Below are 23,811 nucleotides of genomic sequence, written 5' to 3' on the forward strand. Positions count from 1 at the left end.
TAAGTGACAGAAGAGTTCTTGGCTTTAAAGAAATGCCGACATCTTCAACTCACAGGAACGTTAAGATCACGATCTATCGTCAAAAGAGTAGTCACAAACAGATACGAGGTGAACAGTAGTGGCGCTCTCACGAAATCAGCAAAGTGAAAAGCCACAGGATGGGGAGCCAAAATGAACTCCTGGGAGAGTAACAGAGAAAAAGCGACACACAGGAATGTCACGTTTTCCTTTTTATTTAATCAAAGACTGGTGGATAAACATAAATACAGCACAATTACTTCAGATCATTCTTCATATTGTATACACACAGACGGATGAACGTAATCTGAAAGAAACCTGCAGTCAGCAATGAAATGCATACAGCTTTTCCTTCCCTCGCCTAAAAAAAAAAAAAAAAAAAAAAATTAAAAACACGCAAACTTAGAATCTCATCAGCACACACTCTCCTTTGACGAATGATTCAGACATAAATAGTGGGTGCAAAGAAACTATATGCTAACATATGTATAACCTTTGTTAATGAAAAAACAGAAGCAGCCATAATGATTAAAATACATTCAGTTACTGATAACTAGTTGTGCCCCAGAGGGCATTTTCAAAAGAGAAATCGTGCTGCAGAGAAAAGCTATATATACATACACAATGAGAAAATAAACTGCAAGATTAACGCATGCATGTTTAATACTGGAAAAAATCACAGCCCTCCAAAATCTCTCCACGTTTGTCAAAAAAGCCCTCTGCACTCAACTAAAATTAAAATGATCTTAAAAGGATAATACTTGTAAAGTTTACGTAAGTCTTTTCAGCCACAGAAACTGCAATGGAAATAAAAGTTCAGAGTCATTTTCAAAACAAAAACAAAAATCTATTCTTCTGATGACATGCATGATTAAAAGGACTATGCAAGATACAATGTTCTACATTCCCAATGACTAGGAAAAAAACCTCAAGTCAATTTTTAGTTTGCAGATGGTCAAAGGATTTTGTATTCCAGCAGGAGTTCAAATCTTCTGGATCTTTTCTCCAACAACTACTGGATTTTCTTTTCTGATTTTCTCAGCAGCATCGGCTTTGTAATTGTAAGAGCAATTGTGTACATCTGAGTAACGGTGTACACCGCAGTAAACATTTCCACATCGGCATTCAAACCCTGCAAGCGGATTGATACACAGACCTGAGTTGGAGGCAAGGTCGAAATACTAAGTTCCTTAGCAAAATTAACGTTAAACAGATCCTGTATTTAGAGCAACAATCTAAACAAGCAGTTTCGCGAACTAAGAACATTCTCAAAACTCACTAGCTGATAGCTTCCTTTCTTGTACCAGGCCAGTACCAGAGCAAGTCATAACCACTTTTCTGAGCTCAAGTTTCCTCATCTGTGACACGACCAAAAGAATCCCTACCAAAAACAAATTGCTACATTGAAAATATGAAGCATTTCTCCAGTCTGAATACTGTAAGGTGAAAACAGGCCTACCGTCAGAAGGCGACCTTAAGATGTAACTAAGAACACAACGAAATGGCCCCGCGGACAGAACTGTATCCACGTGAGCTTTCTCTGGCTGACCTCCAGTGCAGAGGCAAACTGCACCCTGTCTGGGTGACTACAGCTGGGATCCAGAGTCGGAGTCGGTGCCTAAGTATGAATCTGCTTACTAACGCAGGCCGATGACTCAGCCTCTCTGAGCCTCAGTGTCTGCATCTGTAATTTTGGAATAAGTTACTGGAAGGATTAAATTAACTTAACATATAGAAATCATGCAATAGATGCTTCTCATTCAGGAAAACGTCTAGAGTTGAAGCCTAAAGACAGACATGAAAAGGGTGAACAGTCCACGTAAAACTGGTCCTGCTCCCCAAATTTGCATTTTATGGTATGATGGAATTAATTAGAAATGGAGCATAGGAATCAATATTTCAAGCACTGACATATGATGTTAACTTCCTTTACACCACATTTTTTTTTAACTTCAAAAATATATTGTGACTTCATAATAATGAACGAGAAATGAAGCCAACAATAACGCTAGACTGACAGATTGGACAGGATGAGGCTTACTAAGTCTCAGTCTCCCAGTCATGCAGTCTGGGAACTTCTGAGATTGGAAACTTCCTAAAACATAATTTTGCTCAAAATGTTATCTCCTCTTCTCCCAGCTCATAGTCCAATTTTTATGCAGAGCATGCAACACAATGTCTGGCACACAGCAGACAAAACATGGTCACTATTTATAGCTGCGACTGTCCCCCCAACCAACGAAGCAGTCCACACGACTGGCGCGGCCTGGCCTGGCCCGTTTCTGCGACCGCAGCGTCCAGCACCCGCCTCGCACGCTCTTCCCGTCACTCACGGTCCCTGACGTGAGCTGCTCTTCCTCCTCCTCTGAGCTCTCCTCTGAGCTGTTTTCTTCTGACTGAAATGCCTGTTTCCAGCAGTTATAACTCTCAGTCATCCTTCAAGTGCAGCTGAAACATTCTGCCTTCACAATACTTCCCTCGACAGGCCTCTACTCCCTTCCTGTCGTATAAGTTCATCATCCCCAAACCAACCTGTTTGGCCACATTTAATGCATTTCCTTTGCTAAATACTCAAGTGGTATTTTGAAAACTTTTTCTCCCTCTCTTAACAGCAATAATACATTCCGACAGCTCTGTTACAGCAGTCAACATACATCGATTATTGTGTGGCCTTACACGTACTAACTCACTGAACCCTCACAGCCATCAAAGATTAGCCCTTTTCACAAAGAGAAAGCACTTGCCAGTCCGCCAAGCACTGAAATACGCTCTCTCGCTGCCATTTCTGGCTCCCTGAAGGCGGAAGCCACCTCTGCCTTTAAACAGCACCTGGCACACTGACCTGACTTGTCTCGCACTCTCAGAAAATCAGCTGGAATGAAGTTTTAAAAGAAAGACTATTCATTTCACTTTTTGGTATATAATTAAAGCTACTTTTATTTCTTTTCAGAAAATTCAGAAGCTGAAGCATATCCGGTATTAGTTCTCACAGAAACAGAAACAGTCTTAACTAAAGCCAGTAACAGTAGCCAGGCGTTATTTTAAAATGCAACCTTAATTGTGAACCATGATTCAGGCCCTTACCAGTAAGTCCCACTTTCTTCCTGCACATGAAACAGCGATTCTTTTTTTGTTTTGGTTTTTCAAGAGACTTGCCTTGCTCTTCAGATGGCTGCTGTGCCGTATCTGATACTGAAGCTGCCAAAAATAGAAAAGTGGTAAAATGTAGTTACTTGATTAGATTTTACTAGCTGGGTAGCTGTTGTATGTACCCCAACCAGCCCCACTGATCTGTTACTCAGAGGACAACTGAGAAATTTATTTTACTAGTATGAAAAGATGCTCATACTAAGTTACAAGTAGTTTATTTAACGAGATCTCTTTCTGTTAATGTACGTACATACACACACACATGCAGGAAACTAGAAGTATATACATTGACTGACATAGTCACAGTGACTTTAGAAAGTGTTCTATATTCTAATTGTTCTAATAATTACGTATTTGACTAATAAAAGGTGCACACGCACAACACACACACACAAATACTACTTGGTATCCTCAGGGAGTGTGTAAGAAAATGGCCAGATACAAACTTTTAAATATTGTTGGGGTCGGAACTATACAGATTTCTCAGAAAACAAAGAAAAAAAAATGCTGACATCAAGATTCAGTGGAATCTTAACATTCTCAGAATGTTTCACACAAAACCCTTCAAATGTTAGGAATAAGATAAATTAATTAAAACGTTATAATTAAGATAATAAAAGAATGCGTTTAAGTAGTGAAACCAAGGCCAGCTGCATCAAGAGTCAGGTCAAATCACTGCCCCCAAAATCCTAGCTAATATGATCCCCTCCATCACTCACTACTCTGACGTCCTGAATGCTGTCACTGGAGTCAGTCTATATATAACATGACCTAGCAGACATGACATGGGCTCTCAAACAGTGACCTGCCTCGGATTGAGTTTTTTACCTCTCCAATTTTATCACGTTTCCTTTTTCTTTGGGAATCTACTACTCAACCAACTTGCGGGACTATGCCAGGCCCCTCTGCCCGCGCCGCTCACAGCCAATTCAAAAGGGCCTCCCATCTCGTTTCATCTGGGGTGTCGTCCTCTTGAAGCTTGAGCTCAAGCACCTCCTCCTCCAGGAACCCCCGCTCGCATGTTTAAATACCGACCATCTCCCCACACCCTCCAACTGAGCTCTCTGAATTTGAAATCTGATTACTTCCAACTTTCTGTATCTAAAGTCTCGTCTAGCTGCAATGCTTCCATTAGCCTCCTGTCCTAAGCGACCACGCCACGACAACAGTGTGAAACTGAAAGCTTTAACATCACCCTGCTCTTATTTCCCACGTCCAGCGGATAACTAAATCTTGGGAATTTTTCTATTTGTGCCTTTAAAATATCCCTCATCTCTTGTTTCTGTTTAACCAAAAAATAAAAATAATTTGATTATATTTATGAATTTATAAAAGTATGTTGGGTGCACTACAATACTTATGTTGGCCAGACAGTATTGCTTTCTTGCTATAGCAAAATCTGCAAATAGACAAATTATGCCAGTCGTTTGTTGGGCATGAAGTCAGAGCAAGGGAATTTGCTGGCTTAACTAAATTTAAGCCTTAGCAAACTTAAGCTAAGACTGCCGGATGTCTCTGTCATCACCACGTGATCATCGTGTGCAATGGAAGGTTTCACGGGCCAGGGCATTTTCTCCCTTTAAATCATGTCACAGGCAAAACGACACACTGTTCGTCCTTGGGCTTGTCTTCCCAGAAAAATCCGCCTTCAATTAACACATTGTTTCTACACACTGGCACAATACAACTCACCGAACACAGATTGTTCAACAAATGCCTCGCTACTATCTCTGCTGCTAGGAAAGCTCTCACACGCATTTCAAGTCTCCCTAGATCACCTGGATCCACATGATGGGGACATAAAGAACATGGGCAGGGACATAAAGAACATGGGCAAGGACGGGAGGCATCTGTGAATACGAGTAACTGAATGTGACTTGTGCCGTAAATCACAGATGGGCAAAGGGCAGTGCCTGCCAGTCAAGTAACGTAGTCTCTTAGACAAACTGAGTCAAAACACTCCTCCCAAACCCGCAGTCCCAGTTTGCTTGGAGAGGAAACAGGATTGAGAATAAACTGGCCAAAATAGCAAAAGATAATGGTATAACTCCACTACACACTCATTTAAATTTATTTCTCAAACTAAATGAATTTTGAACTTTCTATGTTTATGCTGATGACATAATTATATGTAAGTGGGAAACGGAAATGGTTCTCGACATTTCAGTCAATGAAATGCTTGAGGATCTGAAATATTCTGCTCACAAAGAAAATAAATCTAAAAATGTGTATTTTAGGCAGGTAATTTTTAAAATATATGCACCCAGGACAGTGCCTGACTTATAACACTCAAATGACAAATAAATGACAAAATGAGCGAGTGCGTATGCAAACCTTGCAGGTCTTCTGTTTCAGGTATTGCTTTGTCCACAGATGTACTGTCCACTTGGGAAGATGCTACAGATTCTGATAAAAGTGACTGATTTGATACAGGGCTAAAAAAGCAAAAATATTTAGATTTTAAGAGACCATCTCTGTGCATGAATAACGACGAAAGTGATAATAATAAGAGCTCAACATATCTAAGTACATCATTGAGACAAGAATGAACGTTTTATATCTTAAAAACTTAAAACAGATACGTTTTATAACTTAAACACGACCAAAGAGCTTTAAAACTAGAGACCGGTTTGGACCAGAAGTTGACTGCTTTGGAAATACGGCAGTACTGCGTGTCCTGTGTGTGTGAGCTCCATCAGTGAAAACCAGCACGGCAGACGGGCGTAAGGAAAGCTGACGCAAAGCCGTACCGGGCGCATGGCGTCACGGAACATCTGTCCCGGGCTGGACGACAAACCGGGGACTAGAAACTCAGTGTTTACTCCTATCGGCGGAATCAAAACGAAAAATCTATTTCCGTATTTTCAGGCTTCTAAATGATGTGACTTCAAAGTTAACAAGGAAAAATGCACTACAAGTAAATGTAGGCACCGCATCACGGTGCGAAACAAAGAACCCGCGACGAGACGATTTTTTAATGCAAAACACTAATACCTGCATAATAAGACTACAGTTAGAACTTAACATGCTTCAAAGGGACTTCAAGGCTGGGTCGGGATATATTAGGAGGAAGAATAAAGGAAAAGCCGTTCAAAAAGGAACGCTGAGATTTAAAAGACAACCCCCCGACCCCCACCTCAATGTAAAAATGCTAAAAAGCCTTTTCTAACTCATCGGTAATAAGGAGACAAATACAATTTTAAGTCAGTTATCCTAAAGCGATTCTACAGTTTTCCACAATAGGACTGATCAAATACGGAACCCGGGTTTTATTTTGCGCTAGCGTTCCGACCCCAGTTCCGAGACCGCGTCTCACCTCGGCTGCAGAGATGAAGATGTGGAGTCTCCCGCTGACTGAGCTGCTGGGACACCTGGGACACCGCCGTCTGTGCACTGAACAGGTAAAGACTCAGACAGACTACTGACAGCAGTCGCTGTAACAGGACCACGTTTCACATTAGTGACTCTGTACTCTGGGCAGTCCGACACCTTATCTAAAAAACGCAAGGTCAACTTTCCACAAAATACGGTAAATATAAACTTTGTTTTACTAGAGAATATGCTGGTTAATTACTGTTAGTAACATTTTTTCGATCCTATAGTTTTCAAATGAAAACACGTTAACCACGAAGGAAACCATATACGAAATGTATATGTTAATAAAGTAAACTCCTATTTCTCAGGACTGAATATCACCAAACTCTTCAGCTCACAAACATCTTCCAAATACTAGTGCACAAATGAGATATTTAAAATAAAAGATAATTCAGTAGTACGGCAAACAGGTTCAGAATTAAAATCTGCGCTCAGCACACTAGGTTTTATTATTTTCCTTTGTTCTTCATATGGCAGGCGTTCAAACGAGGATTTAATTTTAAAATCAACGACTTAGAATGATTTGATCTTAGCCTTAAGAAAATTTGGAGAAGTTTTGATTAAATGGTTCTAGATTTTGGCTTGAACAAGAAGCAATGACAGGAAAGACACCATAAAAAATTTTAAATGAACTTAGTGACAGCCTGCACTTTCGAGAACCAGAAACACCTAGACACTTAGGCGCTGACCCACAGAGAACCATCCTGGAGGAATACCAGTACAGTAACACTTTACTTTGGCAAGGCTGACGCTCAGAATCCTCACGATGCTTCTTACACAGCCAGCGAAGCGAAAGCCCACCTCAATTCCAGGAGAACTCTTGACAGAGAAAGGCATAAAAAACCCCTTGCTCTGAGTGCAACCGCTACACCTCCCCTTCCCGTGGGAGCGAGGCCTCCCCCACGGCCTACTGCGTTGCGTGCCCAAGCCCCACTGCGGCCGTCTCCAACTATCTTGACTTCAGAAGTCATCCAAGATCAAGGAACCGAGGTCCCCTTGGAGCCCTCCACTCCCACACCTTACCTTCCGAGAGAGCAGTATGTACTTGAAGTATGCTTCTACTTTAATAAGATAATAGAGGTCTGTAGCACAGCAGGGAAGACTATGGAATGGGTTTACAGCAGCTATTTTTAATACCCTTATTCCTGTTTCCCTTCCTTTGACAATCACAATACGTAGTGAGAAATTTTAATGATATGAATGTAACACTATAAATACAATGTGAGAGCAGAAAAAGGTATTGGGGACACTGTGCTACCCAAGCGTATCTCCATTATGAAAGCTGCGGTGTTTCAGCAGAGCTACTTACCAGGCGGGCTTATTCTACCATTACTACTATTCTGTCTTTGAAGATGCTCTTTGTAGCATACTGAACACATGCCATTCGTACGAGGGTTTCCATAGAATCCGCAGCCAGTGGAACAAAGCATAGGCACTTGGCTGTGATTAGTTTCTTGAGCCATGTTCGTCCGTTGCACACCTGAAATTTACACAGAATTAGCAAAAAGACTCAGACACACGCTGCAATTGTATATCATCCAAACTTACTTCACAGAACAGAGAAAACCCACAGGTACTCCCCTCCAAACCACTCTACGCAGCTGTCTCATGACCTAGGGCGAGGGTGGAGGGAGAAAAAACAGACCAAAAGGATACAGACAGAACTTTCACCTCCCACCCGCTCTACAATGCAGGTCTGTACCAGCCCAGAACGTATCCAGAACTCTTAGAAAAGGTAATCTGTTCAGCAGACTCCACACCAAGAGGGAGGTAAGGAAAGCCCTGGAAGTCTAGTTCAGTTAGGACTCCTGGTAATGAGAAATATACATGATAAGTTTTGCTATATGTTATACTACTAAGTTCTAAACATTTAAACTTTTGCTCAAAGTTCATCTTTTAACTTGTGTAATTCATTCTGTTTAAAGGGCATTTAACGTAACATCAGTGCCGGTAAAGGTAGGGAGGAACGGGCAGAATGCTGTTGAAATGAGAATGGGCTCCATCTTTTTAGACAGCAATTTAGCAATTCACCTTAAGAGCCCTGTAAAAGATTGCCCTCTGAACCAGTCATTCTCCCATAGGAGTCTTCAAGAGAATAACTAGGGTATAATCAGAAAAAAGAACAGGCACAATATGAAATGCATCTAGAATATGTTGCTAATTAAGACAAAAAGAGCATCTATAAATCAGCACAAAGGGCAGGAAAGAAGCTATCGACGATGGTGAGGCTGATGGTGATTCTTTTTCTGATCTGTCTGTATCTTTTCTGCACTTCGAAAATCCTCTTAAGTGAAGAAACTACTTGCCTAATTGGGAATGAAACTCTTTTCAAAAAGTATTTAAAATATAAAAACTATCAGGACAGAGGCACTGTTTGGGAACCCCAGGAAGGCGCTAATCAGTTAGAGCAGATGGCAGAATCCCACGTGCCGCTGCCCGCATGAAGCGAGGGGCTCTCTGGCACGAATAACATGACAGAAGGTAATAACAGGCTCTTATTAAAAAACCTCCCGAATGGAATGAGGGTGTATGTGCATTTAGGACCCGTCTACATTCAAGGATCTTGAAGGACGAGGCCAACGGAGGAGGGCAACGTTCTGCCACTGAACTTTCCCTGAGTCGAGGAACAACGAAGGAAAGCATTCGTGATGCCGTTTACACATTTGCCTATACCCGAACTATCGGGAAAGACTGTTGTGGAGGAGACCTAACGCAGGTTTCAGAACCAAATGCAATAGTGCACTCGACTGGCTTACACAACGAAGCGAGCGGCAAGTTTATCATTCGCCTTTAAAAAGAAACATCTTAAAACTGTAGAGAATGTTTAGACCTTTAGCATAGGAATACAATTCGAGATTTTGGCAACTTCCTTACTCCATGATGGCAAGTCATCTCAGAGTCCAGTCTTTGCTGCTCTGCCATATGTATGCTACTTTAGATCCTCTCCTCCTGCAGTTCTATAAATATGCACATAAAAAAAGTACCGACAATGAGACAAAAGCTAATGACAAGCATTCGGCTCATTTTTTGGACCTATGTTCCTGAGAGATGGTACGTTTGTCTGGTTTTGGTGTCAAGTTAATTGCTCACGGCTGTGCACGCAGCTTATAACTGATGGCGCTGGGAGTCATGTCAACACAGGCAGTCAGTCTGGCTCCAAAGTCCATGCTCTGAACCAGCGGTTCTCCAAGTGTGGGCCGCGGGGAGGCCAGAGCTATCTTCGTGCCCTTTTCACCGTGTTGACGTGTGGAAAAGCAATGGTGGGTACAACACCTGGAGCCTCATCGAGGAGCCGAATCCAGACAGTGGCGCCCAAGTATAATACCAGTGGGGTTCTTTACCCCCACGCTCTCAGTTAAGGGAACCGCATTGAATCTTGCCTCTGAACACAGTCTCGTAAGTATTTCTGTGTGACAGATTGGGAAGTACGCATAAAGCATTTCTACTGTGTACAGAAGTGTGACTGAAAAAAGCGCTCAGGCAGCTGTTTGAGTTATAAAAATGTCCTGAAACTTAAAACTTCTGAGAATCCACTGCTGTAAACCGTGCATTCTCAAAGCAGGCAGTATCACCTCAAGGGAGCAGCGATTCTTTGGGGAAAGGGAGTGCCAAAAAAACCTTACCCGTTATTTATAAAACACAGATGTACATATAATACACAAATATATATACAGTATATCTGTGACATTTAATTTTTACAGGGGTGGGAGTCCAATTAGGAAAAAACTGTTTAAAAAGGCTCCTTAGGGAGGCAACAGGAAAAAAAGATTGGAAAACACTTCCAAACCACCGATTCTATCCCGTTTCTTAATGACACGAAAATGATAGAAGGATTTAAGGAAGCTTCCGCGCTGGTGCTGATAAACCTTTTAGCACATGGCTGGCAGTCACACGCACCCACGGAAGACAAATACTTCTACAGAAACTCAAGTAAATAGTCACAGATTAAAAGTACGACATGACCACCATGTTGCTACATATCATTACACCTGCTTTTGAACAGTAAGATTAAAACTCAAAAACATGTAACGTTGGCAATTTCCCAAAGCCAAACTGCCCGGCACAGCAGCAGATTATCAATGGTTTTTAAAGCGAGGGGCTTTCTCATAAAAATCTATTATCCTGGCAGATAAAAACCACGAAGGATTCCACAGGGTACTTGGGGGCGGGGGGAAGAATACATCTTATTCATTTATCTTTAGGCCACAAAATGTACCTTTCCATGAGGATTCAGAAAAAGACCCAGAATGAAAAAGGGGACCTTGGTTTACGTGGACGTGCAGAGGCGTAGCCGGGGCAGCTGAGGAGAAACGGAAGTGGCGCCTCCCTTCCACTGAACCTGTGCAGTACGTAAAACAATGTGCGGGCCCATCAGTCTGGCTTTCAGAAAGGGAAGGTGGAGGGAAGAGAACAAAAAGGCAGAATAATTCTTTAATTGCTGTACTGTGGGAATAGAAAGCTACAAATCCAAGGAGGTAAAGAAGGCAGTTACCAGACATAAATAGAAAAACTGATTCGCATGGTATAATTTTCTTTTAAAGTCTATGCATTACAGAGAAATCAGAAAATGTGATTTCTGACTCTTAATAACATTCATAATCAAAACCACAATCCTCTTTACCCCCTGGGATAGCAAATACATAAGCGTTATTCAGAGCTTACTAAGGGCCAGGAACTGTTTTCATTGTTTTACTTATATTACCTCATTTAATGCTCTCCGGAGCCCTCGGCTACTGGTGCTACTGATAGCCCCATTTTTAAAATGAGGAAACTGATATTCAGAGACTTAATAAGTTGCCCAAGGTCACGTACCTAGTGATAAGCAGCTAGGTCTTTTTCTTTATCTAAAAAGCAAACCTAATGACTCTTAAAGTCCATCCTATCCCTATCAATCCTAGAACTCTGTGAGTATTCATGAATTCTTACCCTTTTCATGTAAAGATAATTTAAAATTTCACCCATTATTCAACCTTAAGCTATTATGCTGCTTTAATTAGCTTAAGCAAGCTCTTGAAAAAGTTGGTTTTCCTTTAAGTCGTTTTACCCGAGAAATTCTCAATAGCATAAAAAATTCCAGATCGAATATTTTAAGGCTGCAAATAAATTTCATTACCGATTATTAAAATTCTGACAAAAGAACAGCGATGAACGAATGCAACGCAGACTCCGTGATAACCGCAAACACGCGTCAAGCGATCGCCCTCCGCTTCGTTCCCGGTCGGGCCACCGAGTTCCAGTAGCGCTCACTCCCCTCCTTTCCCACTCCAGTTCCGCGTCTCCTCGCTTCACGCCTGCGTTATTTTAGCAGCTTTTTCTTTGTTTCACGGTCCCTCTTCCCAATCCACTGATGTACGTTCTCCTAAAGCACCCGGTTCTCATCACACCGCTTCCGTTTTAGCTGCTATGCAATTGCCCCAGAAAGGAGCACCTGCCCCGGCATAATGCGCCCCACCCAACCCGATTTCCCCAGAAAGCATGTGTGCGAAAAGAGAATGGGCTTCGGGCCAGATGGGCATCGGTTTGAATTTCTGCTTTGCTCTTTTTTTGTTTTTTTATCACGTGTAAGAGCTTGGACGCAGCACTAAGCTGCTCTGAGCCTCACCTCCCGAAGAGGTGCTCGCACCGTCATCTAACCAGACGAGACGAGCTGCTGCACGCAGGGAGCATCTCAGTAGTGCCTGGCGCACAGCGGAAACTCGGTCAGCGCCCTCACTCTGTACTCCCTGGAAGCAGAGTCCTCTGCTCCCGTCCGTCTGAAACCGGTCGTGCTCGCTGCTGGGAACGAGCTTCTAAGGAGCTCACGGGGCTCCCTCCCTAGTAAATTCTGTCCCGTCTGCCCTCGACCTACAATGATCTCACATATTTCAGAACCAGCTTCAATGCTATTCCTCCCGAGAGCATTTCTGCCCACCTCCATCCTTCTCTGCTCTGAGAGCCTAAGGAAGCTGTCTGTACCACCCTTTGGGGGACAGAAGTAATTTCTTAGGAAAACTGTGAGCTTCTTCTTTAAATCCCCTTTATGCCTAATATGAATCCCCCGTAATATTTCCTTGAATAAACAGATTTCATGATTGTTACAAGTATCCATGTCAGGCAAAAAGAATGGTTATTTTCCACTGAGAAGGGGAGAAAACAGACTGATAAAAAATGTTTCACATCGTGGCAAGAATGACCAGCCAGTTAGAAAACACACACATACAGTTCCTTTCATCATTTTTCTCCCTCCTCCTGAAACACAGAGGAAACATAATTTAGAAGAACGAGTTCGTCCACAGAAGTTGTGAACTAGTAAACAGGTAAAATGTGACCACGGCCATGTTTCATCGGCCGGCATATACTCATTTTTTTAGATTAGTGGTCAGCATTCGAAAATTGGGGAATGTCACATAGAAATTCCAGATTTCTAGCTTCTCCTGAAAAACGGCGAGACCAGACAACAGCGGACTCGTGTTCCCAGAATGAAAACCCCTGAGCTAGGATCTACCCGTATACAGCCCGCACCCACCTTCCCTTCCGGGAACCTGACAAATCTTATAAGCAACAGTTTAATTCCTAGGTGGGCACCTATGACCTTTTCAATCTGGGATCTTTACAATTAATTCCAGGAGAAGAAAAATATACCTAACATGCTGAGTTTCATAGGCATGCACACTGAACTCTGATGCAGCGCTGAGGGCTCGAGGTGAGACAGCCTTTCCCCTCGCCTCTCCTCACCCGTGCCCTCGCCCCTGCCCTCGCCTCCCCTCACCCCTGCCTGCCCCCTGCCTGCTCCACCTCCCCTGGAACTGGCTGCTCTTCTTTGCAACTGTATCAAACGGAGATCCAGGAAAAGAGCAAAGCAGAATTTATGGTGCATCCTGTGATCATTTCCTTTTAATGAGAATTTCAAAAAGTGGAGCGCTCCTCCTGGCACAGGTGCCAAGATCAGTATTTCCTGGGAGCATACAGTCATTTCCCAGAGTTCTGAGCACCGGGCTCGATTGGCTATCACGTGGGCAATAATATACTATGTTCTGGGGGCGAGAATCTTTGCAGAGATGACCAAAAAATGCAAGTTCATAAAGCAAACAGAGAGAAAAGTATGGCTTGCTATAAAACACCTGGGACAAATGCTACTCACGCTGATAAAAGCATAGGGTGCTTTCTGGCTTAGGTGCCTACGGCACTGAGGGTGTTTTGTGGTCCTCTCTGGGTAGCAGTCCCCAGGTCCCTATGTCAGGCTGTCTGTCCTGCTGCTGCTCGGGCTGGAAGACAAAAAGGTGTGAAGCGTCTGGCTAACATGGAAACAACACGTCTGGGCATACTACGCATGTTCCCCAGCAAAAATTAATTCATTTCTTCCAATGTTCTAGGTCACAGAAAGGTAAGACCCCAAGGTTAATTCTAGTAAACATAAACCTCGCTTTCCCATTACTGCTCTAAGAAAGGTTTTCACTGCCTGGTATGATAAACCTCAGAGAAACAGGCCACTGCGTTGTTCGCAGCGAAAGAAGACAAGTTTTAGGAAAACCTCTGACCAGCATGCCACCTGCGATAGCCCTCATCTGCTGCCTTCTGTTTAAATCAGGGGTTGGCGAACTTTTCCAGAAATGGGCACACAGTAAGTATCTCAGGCTTCACGAGCCATACCGTCTCTGCTCCGACCACTCACACTCACCTCCGACGCGCTGGTGCAAAGGTAGCTGCAGACGGCGGGTGAACACACGAGTGTGGCTGCGTCCAACGGAACTAGACTCACGCCCGCTGAGATCTCAGCGCACAGACCTTTCACCTCGCGCAATGCTACTCTTCTGATTTCCCCCCAAACCATTCTCAGCTCGCGGGCTAAACAAAAACAGGAGATGAGCCCAAAGTCTGCCAACCTCTGGATGAAATAAGGACAGGACTTTAAGCCTCGCCGCAGACGACGCAGGGGGGCAGGCGCGGTGCTGCTGGCCGCGGGATTCTGTGAGCCACGGCTGAGAGGAAATTTTAAGTATTATTTGCTCCCGCTAGGTCTCATCTGTTTCCGTCAAGTGCGTGTTCATTACCCAGTGTGGGGGAAGGATGAGCAAAGGCCCCCTTCACCCCAGCCTCTATCCTGGGCATGGTCTCTGTGCGGAGCTGTAGCTCCAAGGAGGAAAATGGCAGTGATGCTGTTGGCGCAAACCCACCTCTTCCACTCGAGACTAAATGCAGTGTCCTAAAATGACGAAATCATTCAGTAACTGAGCCTGGCAGGTAGCTGTCGTCCTGACACACAGTCTGTGTCTCCCCGGTGTGTTTCCTTCCTCACCATGTCAACCTTACTTCACTGCTAAACTACGCTCGTGTTGTCTGGCCCCCTCTGCTGAAATGCGACCTCTAACGGCAGGGATTTTGTCCGTTTTGTTAGTGATGCTTAGAAACAAGCTTGGCACGGGGAAGCCTTCGCCATTTGTCGACTGCACGGAGGAAGCGGCCCTGCCTCCTGCCAGCACACAACCAGTAGCAGCCATGGATTCATCTCGAGACTGGACACCGCAAGAGGCTCTTTGAAGAGAGACCGAACGTGCTGTGTGACGAGACCGGGGCCCGCGGCAGGGGCCGCCACACGCGGGTACGGAGCCCGTGCGCCGAACGAGGGCTCGGCCTCGTGCTCTAAGCCACCGGGGATCTCTGCCAGGTCATCCACTCAGAGGGCTTCAGCTAACCATCTGCCTAATTAACCACACCCAACACAGTGATTGTGTAAGTAAAACTAAGTTGCAGTCAACTTCACGGTCTCAAGCTGACCCAGGTCCCATAGCGCGTGCCTTAAGAACGAGTCGGTTATTACCTACCTGTACAAAGCGACCCAATATCTTTTGCAAAGGTGGGAAAAACCCAGATTTTCCCATTGGTTTCCACATCCGTGGACTTCCGTTCACTTTTCTTCCCCAAAAGGCTAACGCAGACTAAGACCTACACGTGCGAGGTACGGCACACCACCCTCCTTCACGCCCTCCTCTCTGACCCTCGACATCCCGCCGCGCTGCCCGAGCCCCAGGACCGCCTCTCCCAGGGCAAGTCTCCCACCGGCCTCCGGCGCTCGCAGACGAGTCTCTCCCTGACTTCCTCCAAGCCACAGGTCGTTCTCCGTAACGCGCTTTTTGTACAGAATCCTGGCCTTACTGTTTAGTTCTACTGAACAACATTTATATAGCGCTTTATGTACCAAGCTCTGTTCTGAGCACTTTGCAAATACCAACTCCTTTAAACCCCATAACAATCCTGTGAAATAGGTAGCATCGGCATCCTCACTTCACAGATGAGGAAACTGAGGCACAGAGAGGTTAAGTCAATTGCTCGAGGCCACACATTTATTAAGTGACGGAGCTGAGAGTCGATCGAGCAAGGCAATCCGGCTGGAGTCCATGCTCTAAACCAGTGGTCCCCGAAGTCTCCCTGTGGACCCCGGGGAGCCCTGAGACCGTTTTTGAGGTCCAGGAGGCCAAACCATTTCCCTGCAAACAAGAACGCGTTCGCCTGTCCCCGGTGTGGACTGGCAGCGGAGGGCAGGACAGCGGAGCCGGGGCGCGAATCAAGGCAGCAGCGGCCACCCGTGAGTCAGCCACCCCAGTCTGCGTCACCACGCTCGCCGCCACGATCAAAACAGCCACCTTCGCTTGCGAACATTCTTGACGAAACGAAACACTGCGAACTTGATTAAATCTTGGTGCTGATGACACTGCGCTGGCACTCACGGCACCCGCCTCCTCGTTCTTGCTTCCTGGCCACGTTACCCAACCCTGAAGTCCACCTGCGGACAGATCTGGACACACAGCTCCTGGTCAGTGTCCCACTTCCGGGAAAGGCCTGCTAAGGGAACACGATACACACAATTCAGAGGAAAAAAACTGAACTGACAGCTACTTACAATAATCAGCCTCGTCCTTCGATGTGAATTGAAAAATGAACAGTGAATGAACGACACTGTCTGTAGGGAGAGTAATGTGAGAGGAAACCCACATTAAATGCAGAGAACAGTTATTCAGTTGCTCTAGATTACGGGCCCTTTCTCTCAAGGGTCCAACGGTGAGTGACCTTGGCTTTGTGTGCCATGCAGCACCTGTCGCAACTGCTCGACTCAACTTTGGGGGTGAGAAATGGCCACAGGCATTACGTAAATGAAGGGGCATCACTGTGTTCCAATAAAACTTTTATTTACAAACAGAGGTGTCCAAAAGGATGTGGCCAGTGGGCCGCGGTCTGCCAACCTCTGTTCTAGATCAACGCCAGAAACGTAGGGAGCACTCAAGTGCATGCCGGATGATTTCGAAACTATTTCAGTTAGAATACTAGCAGGAAAAATAGAGCAAAATTATGTGTCTGCACGTCTGCTTCGCCACAGCTCTCTGTTCAAGGTGCCTGAATATACTCACTGTTGTGCCTACTGCTCTACGAGGCACTGTGAAAGACAAGTTCACGACACCCGGTTCCGCGCTCTAGACTCAATGTAACAACGGGAACAGTAATGTGTGATTTTCATGCACCCACACAGACATCACATCTAAGTCCAGAATTGTAACCAAATCCACAGCGGCCACGAAAACATAAAATGCTAAGAAGCACCAAAAATACAGTTTTTTGGAACTCTCCCTTCATAGGGGTATTAAAAAAAAGATGCCCCAAATGATTATTGCAAGATATTCTAGAAACTGATTTTTCTCTTTTAGCTAAAACTGAATACCTTGAGGAGAGGGATAACAAACATTGCGCAAGGAGGCACGGCTATACGTCACTTCGAAACGACTGTTAGAAACACAGGGACAACTCGATGGGTAGTACGGCACAGCGAAAAGGTCAAAGAACTGACTTAGAGTTGGTTCTGATTCTGCCGCCGACCACTTAGATCAGCGGTCAGCCTCATGATCGTCAAATGAAGACAGGAGTGATACCTGTCTTTTCTACTTCAAAGGATTTGGGGAAGATCAAATGAGACAGTGATGGTAAAAACACTCCAAACCCCATAAACAGCAATAAGAAGCTCAGGTGGCTTTTCTAGGTCAGACACCTGCCGTTCACCATGAGAGGGAGCCACGCAAAGCATCAGGTATCGCACAGGAGCTGCAGTCATAAACCCAAGCCTCCCATCCACCCAGCTAGCTCACAAGGGCGAATTCACGAAAGGCCGCCTTGCCACACAGCAATGGCCTGTGAGATCTCTGCATACACCTCAGTTCCGTCCCAGATGGTACGGCTTTCTTGATCAGAGTGTGAGGAGATGGTTTCTAACATCCTCCTCCCAAGTTTCTAAAAGGATGCACTGATTATTCTGGATAACTGCCAACGAAATTTAATAAGTGCTTATACTTGTTATTTATAATCGTGAGGGAAGGATAAAAGCAAGTACGTGGTCTCATCAGGGGAGAGAATCCTATGTGCCTAGAATACAGGACGGTGGCAACTGACCCTGAGAACGGAGTAGGGCCACCCCGGGAAGGCTCTGTATCCTTGCTAAGCCGTCTGAACTTAAACTTGAAGGCTGTGGGCAGATCCCACCTCAGAATGGGAAGGAGGGTTTAACGAGCGTTTGCTAAATGCTTCGCTGCCATTTTTCATGTACCTCGTGTTGTTCTAAGGACTCAGGGTGACTTTGAAAATGCATGCTGTATGATGTCAGACGTTAAGCAAAAATGGTCAATCCAAGTTAAAAGGAGAGAAAAAAATGAGAGGTCAGGCATATTGTCAATAATCAACCACAAGGGAGGATTTGCTGATTAGAAGCCATTCACTGGACTCTATTCCTCCTAGCCGCTAACGCAAAGGCAAAGAAGGATGACTAGTTAGGAGGTACAGTGTTCCAGAGAAAAATAATCAGTTACCAGAAGTACAATTAATCTTGACTCAGACAACACAGGAGCTCTTCCCCTACGGTTTATAAGTAGAACACAATGTGACATGGCCAGCAGCGTCTGTGAAGCAGAACGCAAGTTTCCAGGGTTGTTTATTGGCACCATCTTTTGATACGTATCACGGCCAACTTCAGTTACCAGGCAGCTCTGAGGAGCCAGAGCAAAAATAAAATCTTAACGCATCTAAGGGCATGCATGGACTTCTCGTGCATGCTTGTCATTTAGGCAATCCTTCGTTAAGTTTATTTCTCATAACTGTGGGCTCTGTCAGTGATTGCTGAGGCAGAGGGCAGGGATGGAGAGAAAACTGAAATGGTAGGTTGGGTCAAAAACATCTGCTTCAAGCAGAACGGCAGTATTTTTTTACATATCAAGTTTCTGTGCAAGATTTCATTTGAACGAAGGGGTTCGAACGGCTAAAACAACTATGGAGAACCCACTGTTAGGTCACGATGCTCTCCAGAAGCCACCCCGGGATGGGGCTGATGAACTATCGCGAACACCCGAGAGGGTACCAGGCCGCCAGCCCCGCGAGGCAGCACCTCCACCTCTGAATGAAGATGCCCCGAGCAACTACCCACAGGTCATCATTTCATCTCATGTTCTCCAAAACTTTTCCCCCAATTAAAAAAATCAAATCGGAACATTACATCCTATACACGTATTGGTAAGCACTCGCTGAAAATGTTAGCTCTTGTTATTATGGACTAGGCCTTGTGCTAGGTGCTTTATACGAATTATCTCGCCATATCTACATGAGAGGGGTAATATTATCACCCCTTCCCCACTTTTTAATTGGTTAAAGAGACTGAGGTTAGGCACGCCAATCACTGCCTCCTCGCTAACGTTCCCTTTTAATATAACCTGTGCTGCCTACAGCTCTCAGCTCTCACTGCCCTGCTAACACTGGGGCTTGTCCTTCCAGACAAGCTCATCGGACCTGGGTGGACACCTGACCACTGAATCGATCGGGGTGGGGAGGCGGTGGAGCTCCAGACGCACAGCAGGATACCGAGACTTCTTACGATTCCATAAGATTTTCCATAAATCTTTAATATCGCCCCTTTTCTTTCTTTAGTGAGAACGGATGTCTGTTCCCATGTGTGCTGGTTCAGGATTAGACTCCAGTAAACAGTGAGTTCTTCTGGAAGATAAAACTGTGTTTCTGCTTCCTGGTATCCTCTTGAACACCTGCCACATGATGTTAGAAGGTAGCCCTTCTAAACGCACAGCAAGAGGGCCTGACTATCGGCGTGGAAACCCACACTCTTTGAGCCTCGAGCAGGACCACCCCAAGCGGAGGGCTCTCTTAAAGAAAACCCGACACCCAGTCCTTCCCGGAGGACTTCGGAGGAAGGCACCACCCACACAATCTGTCTTTCCAAGGAGCTTCTAGACTAGAAAGCACTCCGCCAGCGTCAAAGTGGAGAACACGGCTCACCTCAATCCAAGAAGCAGCGCGTTCGGACAGAATCCCGCACTGGCAGCTCTGCTTCAGTCACCCATCCATGCCTTCACTTAAAATAACATTACAACGACTTCTGTAAATCGCCTAAAAAACACTTCACCGAAACCCGGAGAAGATACACCTGACCCTCGGCAGGAGTCTTGAAGAATTACCTCTGCTGCTTCTCCTCCTCGCGCTCCAGAGAGCTGTGTGTTGTCAGTGTCACATCCGAGGCCAACATACTACCTAGGTCCAACCCGACCGTCTGGAACGGCCCTGCCCGACACCCAGGCCGCACGTGGCTAGTGAGAACAGGAGGCAGGAGCGTGAGGGTCCCCCCGTCTCCCCGCTGCGGGGTGGGTGTCTCCCACGGTTCCTAACCGGGAGACCCGACCTTGTGGTTTCCAGACTCTTTCTCCCAAAGCCTTACGATCTATCCCTTGGAGGATTTAGAAGATGACGTTAGTATCTCTCCGCCCAAAGAGGAGACAAACTTAATAACAACATCACATGGCTGACTCTACAGCCTGTACTTGACCATGTTACATGGCCTCGGACTGCCGCCTGCATAACACAGCGGCAAAGGCTGCCAGGCCAAGGTGCAGCCTGCAGCCTCCGTGCTGAGGTACGGGGCAGGGCGCGGGCGGAGAGAAGCGAGAGTGTCATGTGGGCTTCTCAGCGCGGCAAAGCCAGTTACCTGCTCGGCACTGTCCCCCGCCTGCCCGGCAGAAGACGGACACAGACACGAAGAATCATCTCAGAGGGAGAAAAGGCGATGGTGAAACGGGGACCAGTTCAGCATCACCCGATCCCCGATCAAGAGGACTTCCTCTTGTGTGTCCTTTCTGCCCAATCTCATCTTAAAAACTGCAGTTTATTCGAATGTTCCAGATCCGATTCCCGACCCTAATTTAAAGAGAGGCTATTGTGCCGGAGCACTGTGAACCAACGGCAGTGCCAGTGACCGCGGCTCCACACGTGACGTGCCAAACGACCGTAACTGCAGCGCTGAACCTCGCGTGACAGACCGTAAGACTCCACTGAAGTGAGTCTTGTCATCGTTAAACGGGGAGATCATAATATTTCTTCTTTAGAGCTCCTGAAAGGTTAGGAACTAGGTGATCCCTGGACACTCACGCGGTGCTGTGCATCTGCCGACCAGTCCGGAGAGGAAACGGACTGGGCGAACCGACACCTGCAGGTGCCGCCGCCGCGGGAGGCGGCCCCGCGTGCCTCGCCTGTGCCCGGCGCCTCCGGTCTCACCAGAATGCCCGCGTTTTCTAAACGTCTTCTCATCCACCAATTCTAAAGACGCTCGATTTTGATTTTCAACCCACACACTTATGACGTGAAAGAGAAAGCAGATGCGCCTCGGTGCGAACGGCACTCCTCCCACTCCACGCCTCCCTCAACGCTCGGAGGTTCGCGTCTTCACCCTCACGCTCACCGTCCTGACCACGGCGACGTCTGTTATTTTAATCACCTCACGCGTACGACCATGCGTTCCTCTAAGGGGGGAAAACATTCGATTAAGGGCCTCGCTCCTGAATCTATGAGGAAAAAAACGAAAACGAACAGGAAAAGTACACAACAATTAGACATCCCCGCCAAATGATTCTTAGGGTGACAGCTTTTAGTAAGAAAAAGGAAAAGGAGAACTTTTCTTCTTCAACAGGTTCTTACATTATCAAAGCACTTTTGAAAAACAAAGTTGGCAAGTTTAAAAGTTTTCCAACTGAATGTAGGGAACGAGAGTGCCTTTATTTTGAAGTATATGCGCTGATTAAACAGAGCTATTTTAAAAATTAATTGTAATTCAAATGATTTCCAACAGCGATTTTCTACATTAATACCTAACATCATATTCCCCAAAATATTTTCATGGTTGTTTGTCTAACTATTAATTTCAAAGGCTGAAATCAACCCCAAAATACACAGCAATCTAAAGAATTATCATCTTTTGCTTCACAATAATAACATTAGTAACGGGATTCCATCCCTTAACACAATTCTGAAAAAAAGATGCAAGGGCACTAACGATATTTAGTTATCAAGTGTTAGTCTTAAAAACACTTTATAAGTAATAATCTACCACCCGCCCCCCCTCCAGTTTCACTATCCTACCCACCAGGAAAAAAGAGATGCTAAAAAATGTCTCCTCATGCTGAATGAAGGGATCTTCGAGCGCCTTAGATTAAAATTGTAAAGCACTATGCCCAAGTACTTAGGTTACAGGCTTAAGTCTACTCACACAGTTGAGGTGGATGAGCAAACAGCTGTCCTGTATCTTGAGACAGACATTAGCTTCCTGCCTTCCCTATCCTCATAAGCAGCTACTTAAAGTTTGAGTTTTATGCAAGAAAACATTTTAAAGCCTTCAGAGTTTTACTGCAGCAGACTTCAGATTCATTCCTGTAACACAGTTAACACGAAACAGAGTTGAGACAGTTAAAATTGACTATGCACATTTTAATTGTCTAAAATTTTAAGGAGTGCTTTCGCCACTATAGCTATACAGAAGGGCTGTTGAGGTACAATGAGGAAATCGAAACATTTCATTCGGTATCTGACACCACCGTACACTATAACAATATGTCACTATGACATGAGCAAGGATTAATTTTTATAAAACGTGTGCACGCAAAGTAAGCAAACTAGGTATTTTTCTAAAACTTTAGCTTATTTATTTAGCATAAACAGCCACCAACTCAAGAGGAACTTTCACAGTCAAAGGAGCGACTTCGGTGCCCAAAGAATACCCTTCGGGACGCTGCTGACTGGGGAAGATGGGAGTCTTGGGCCTCTCATATTTCTGACGCCTACGAGGAAGGTTTATAGCACGTTCTTCCCAGATTCAAATTTCTTTAGCACCATCATTACTACAGGTTAATCAAGTGATAGAAGGCTTGTCTGAAAAATAAAACTGCATTCAGTCACAATTTCCCAAGCACCCAGATAACTACTTTCCCCTCCACGTGTACAATACTGGCCGCAATTTCTACAGTCAATTTTAGGAAAAACTTTAGGATTCCACAAACACAGTAAGCTGATTATTTATATTAGAAACGTGGTTTCAAAACACCATGAGAAATAGCACCCGAACACTCGAATCTCACCGATTTTTAAAGTATTATGTAATGCTGAACTATTTATTGCATATTTGCTATGTCCTACAAAATGATGTATTTGCTATGTCCTACCAGATGACTAAAAGCTTTAGGGCTCACTCAAAATAACTCAAATGTTTCTTAAAATCTACTTATACTGTACATATACGTGACCGACTCCGGCCTAAAATTTAAGCCAATTTTAAACCTACGAATCCCTAATTTAAGAAATACGGGGCGTGTATATGGACATTTGTGTGTATACACATGCAATGTATTTGGGAGGGCAGGGAGTGTGTTTTCGGGTGCTCCTTGCCTCTAAATCAACTCTAACCCATACTGCCAAGGAGAGCGTAGCATATCCACGTGAGTCAGCAGACAGAGCTCACGTCACAGGCCTCATGAAACCCCAGGTCAGACCAACACGGTCTGCAGCTGAATTTCCAACAAACCCCTAATACATGAGATTAAAAATCATAAACCTTTATCTGTAGTTGCTTCTGTATTTCCCTGAGCTCAAACTGTACTATGTAGATCCCGAGTCTGTGGAAAAAGGAGGTGATATATAGAAAGTCATGAAAAAAGGGCTCCAAAATAGTAAAACTTAGTGTAAGTGTAAGTGTATATACTAGGGGTTAGGGGACAGGAAAGGTTGCCAAATTTAGCATATTCCTGTAAATACTAGTTTTAAATAATGAATACCATTTTGAAGAGGTTGTAGTTAAGGGAAAAGGTAATTAGCTTTTTTCAGGGAAGATTAAAAAAGAAGTATGAAGAATAAGAGAATAATCGCAGGCGATTCGACTTTTCCTACAATAAATTTTAACTTTTCGGGTTACTATATATTTTTCTGTTTTCT

General features: G+C 44.8%; 1 protein-coding gene and 1 long non-coding RNA gene across 16 annotated transcripts in view; both read right to left on the minus strand.

The window, feature by feature from the left end:
• Window positions 1-217: 217 nt before the first annotated feature.
• Window positions 218-23,344, minus strand: LOC120599365 (uncharacterized). The gene is made up of 3 exons (XR_005651877.1): window positions 23,333-23,344; window positions 12,982-12,987; window positions 218-374 (listed from the first exon to the last, which is right to left on the minus strand). It is a non-coding gene; the product is annotated as an uncharacterized LOC120599365 (long non-coding RNA).
• The window catches only part of ZFAND6 (zinc finger AN1-type containing 6), a 42,580-nt gene continuing 18,986 nt past the window's right edge, over window positions 218-23,811 (minus strand). For 3 of the 15 annotated variants that reach the window (XM_039858394.1, XM_039858395.1, XM_039858392.1), the window contains exons 2-7: window positions 13,664-13,787; window positions 7,853-8,023; window positions 6,485-6,662; window positions 5,503-5,603; window positions 3,103-3,216; window positions 218-1,174 (exon numbers count right to left, since the gene is read on the minus strand). In XM_039858394.1, coding sequence (XP_039714328.1) covers window positions 1,002-1,174; window positions 3,103-3,216; window positions 5,503-5,603; window positions 6,485-6,662; window positions 7,853-8,006 — 720 coding nt within the window. In that variant the 5' untranslated portion in view covers window positions 8,007-8,023; window positions 13,664-13,787 and the 3' untranslated portion in view covers window positions 218-1,001. Of the gene's footprint in view, window positions 1,175-3,102; window positions 3,217-5,502; window positions 5,604-6,484; window positions 6,663-7,852; window positions 8,024-13,663; window positions 13,788-22,096; window positions 22,258-23,811 lie in introns of all 15 variants that reach the window. The other 12 variants (XM_039858391.1, XM_039858393.1, XM_039858390.1 and 9 more) reach the window with 7 other exon arrangements.

This window comes from Pteropus medius, unplaced genomic scaffold (genome assembly GCF_902729225.1).
Source record: "Pteropus medius unplaced genomic scaffold, Ma_sr-lr_union100, whole genome shotgun sequence".
Lineage (NCBI taxonomy): Eukaryota > Metazoa > Chordata > Mammalia > Chiroptera > Pteropodidae > Pteropus > Pteropus medius.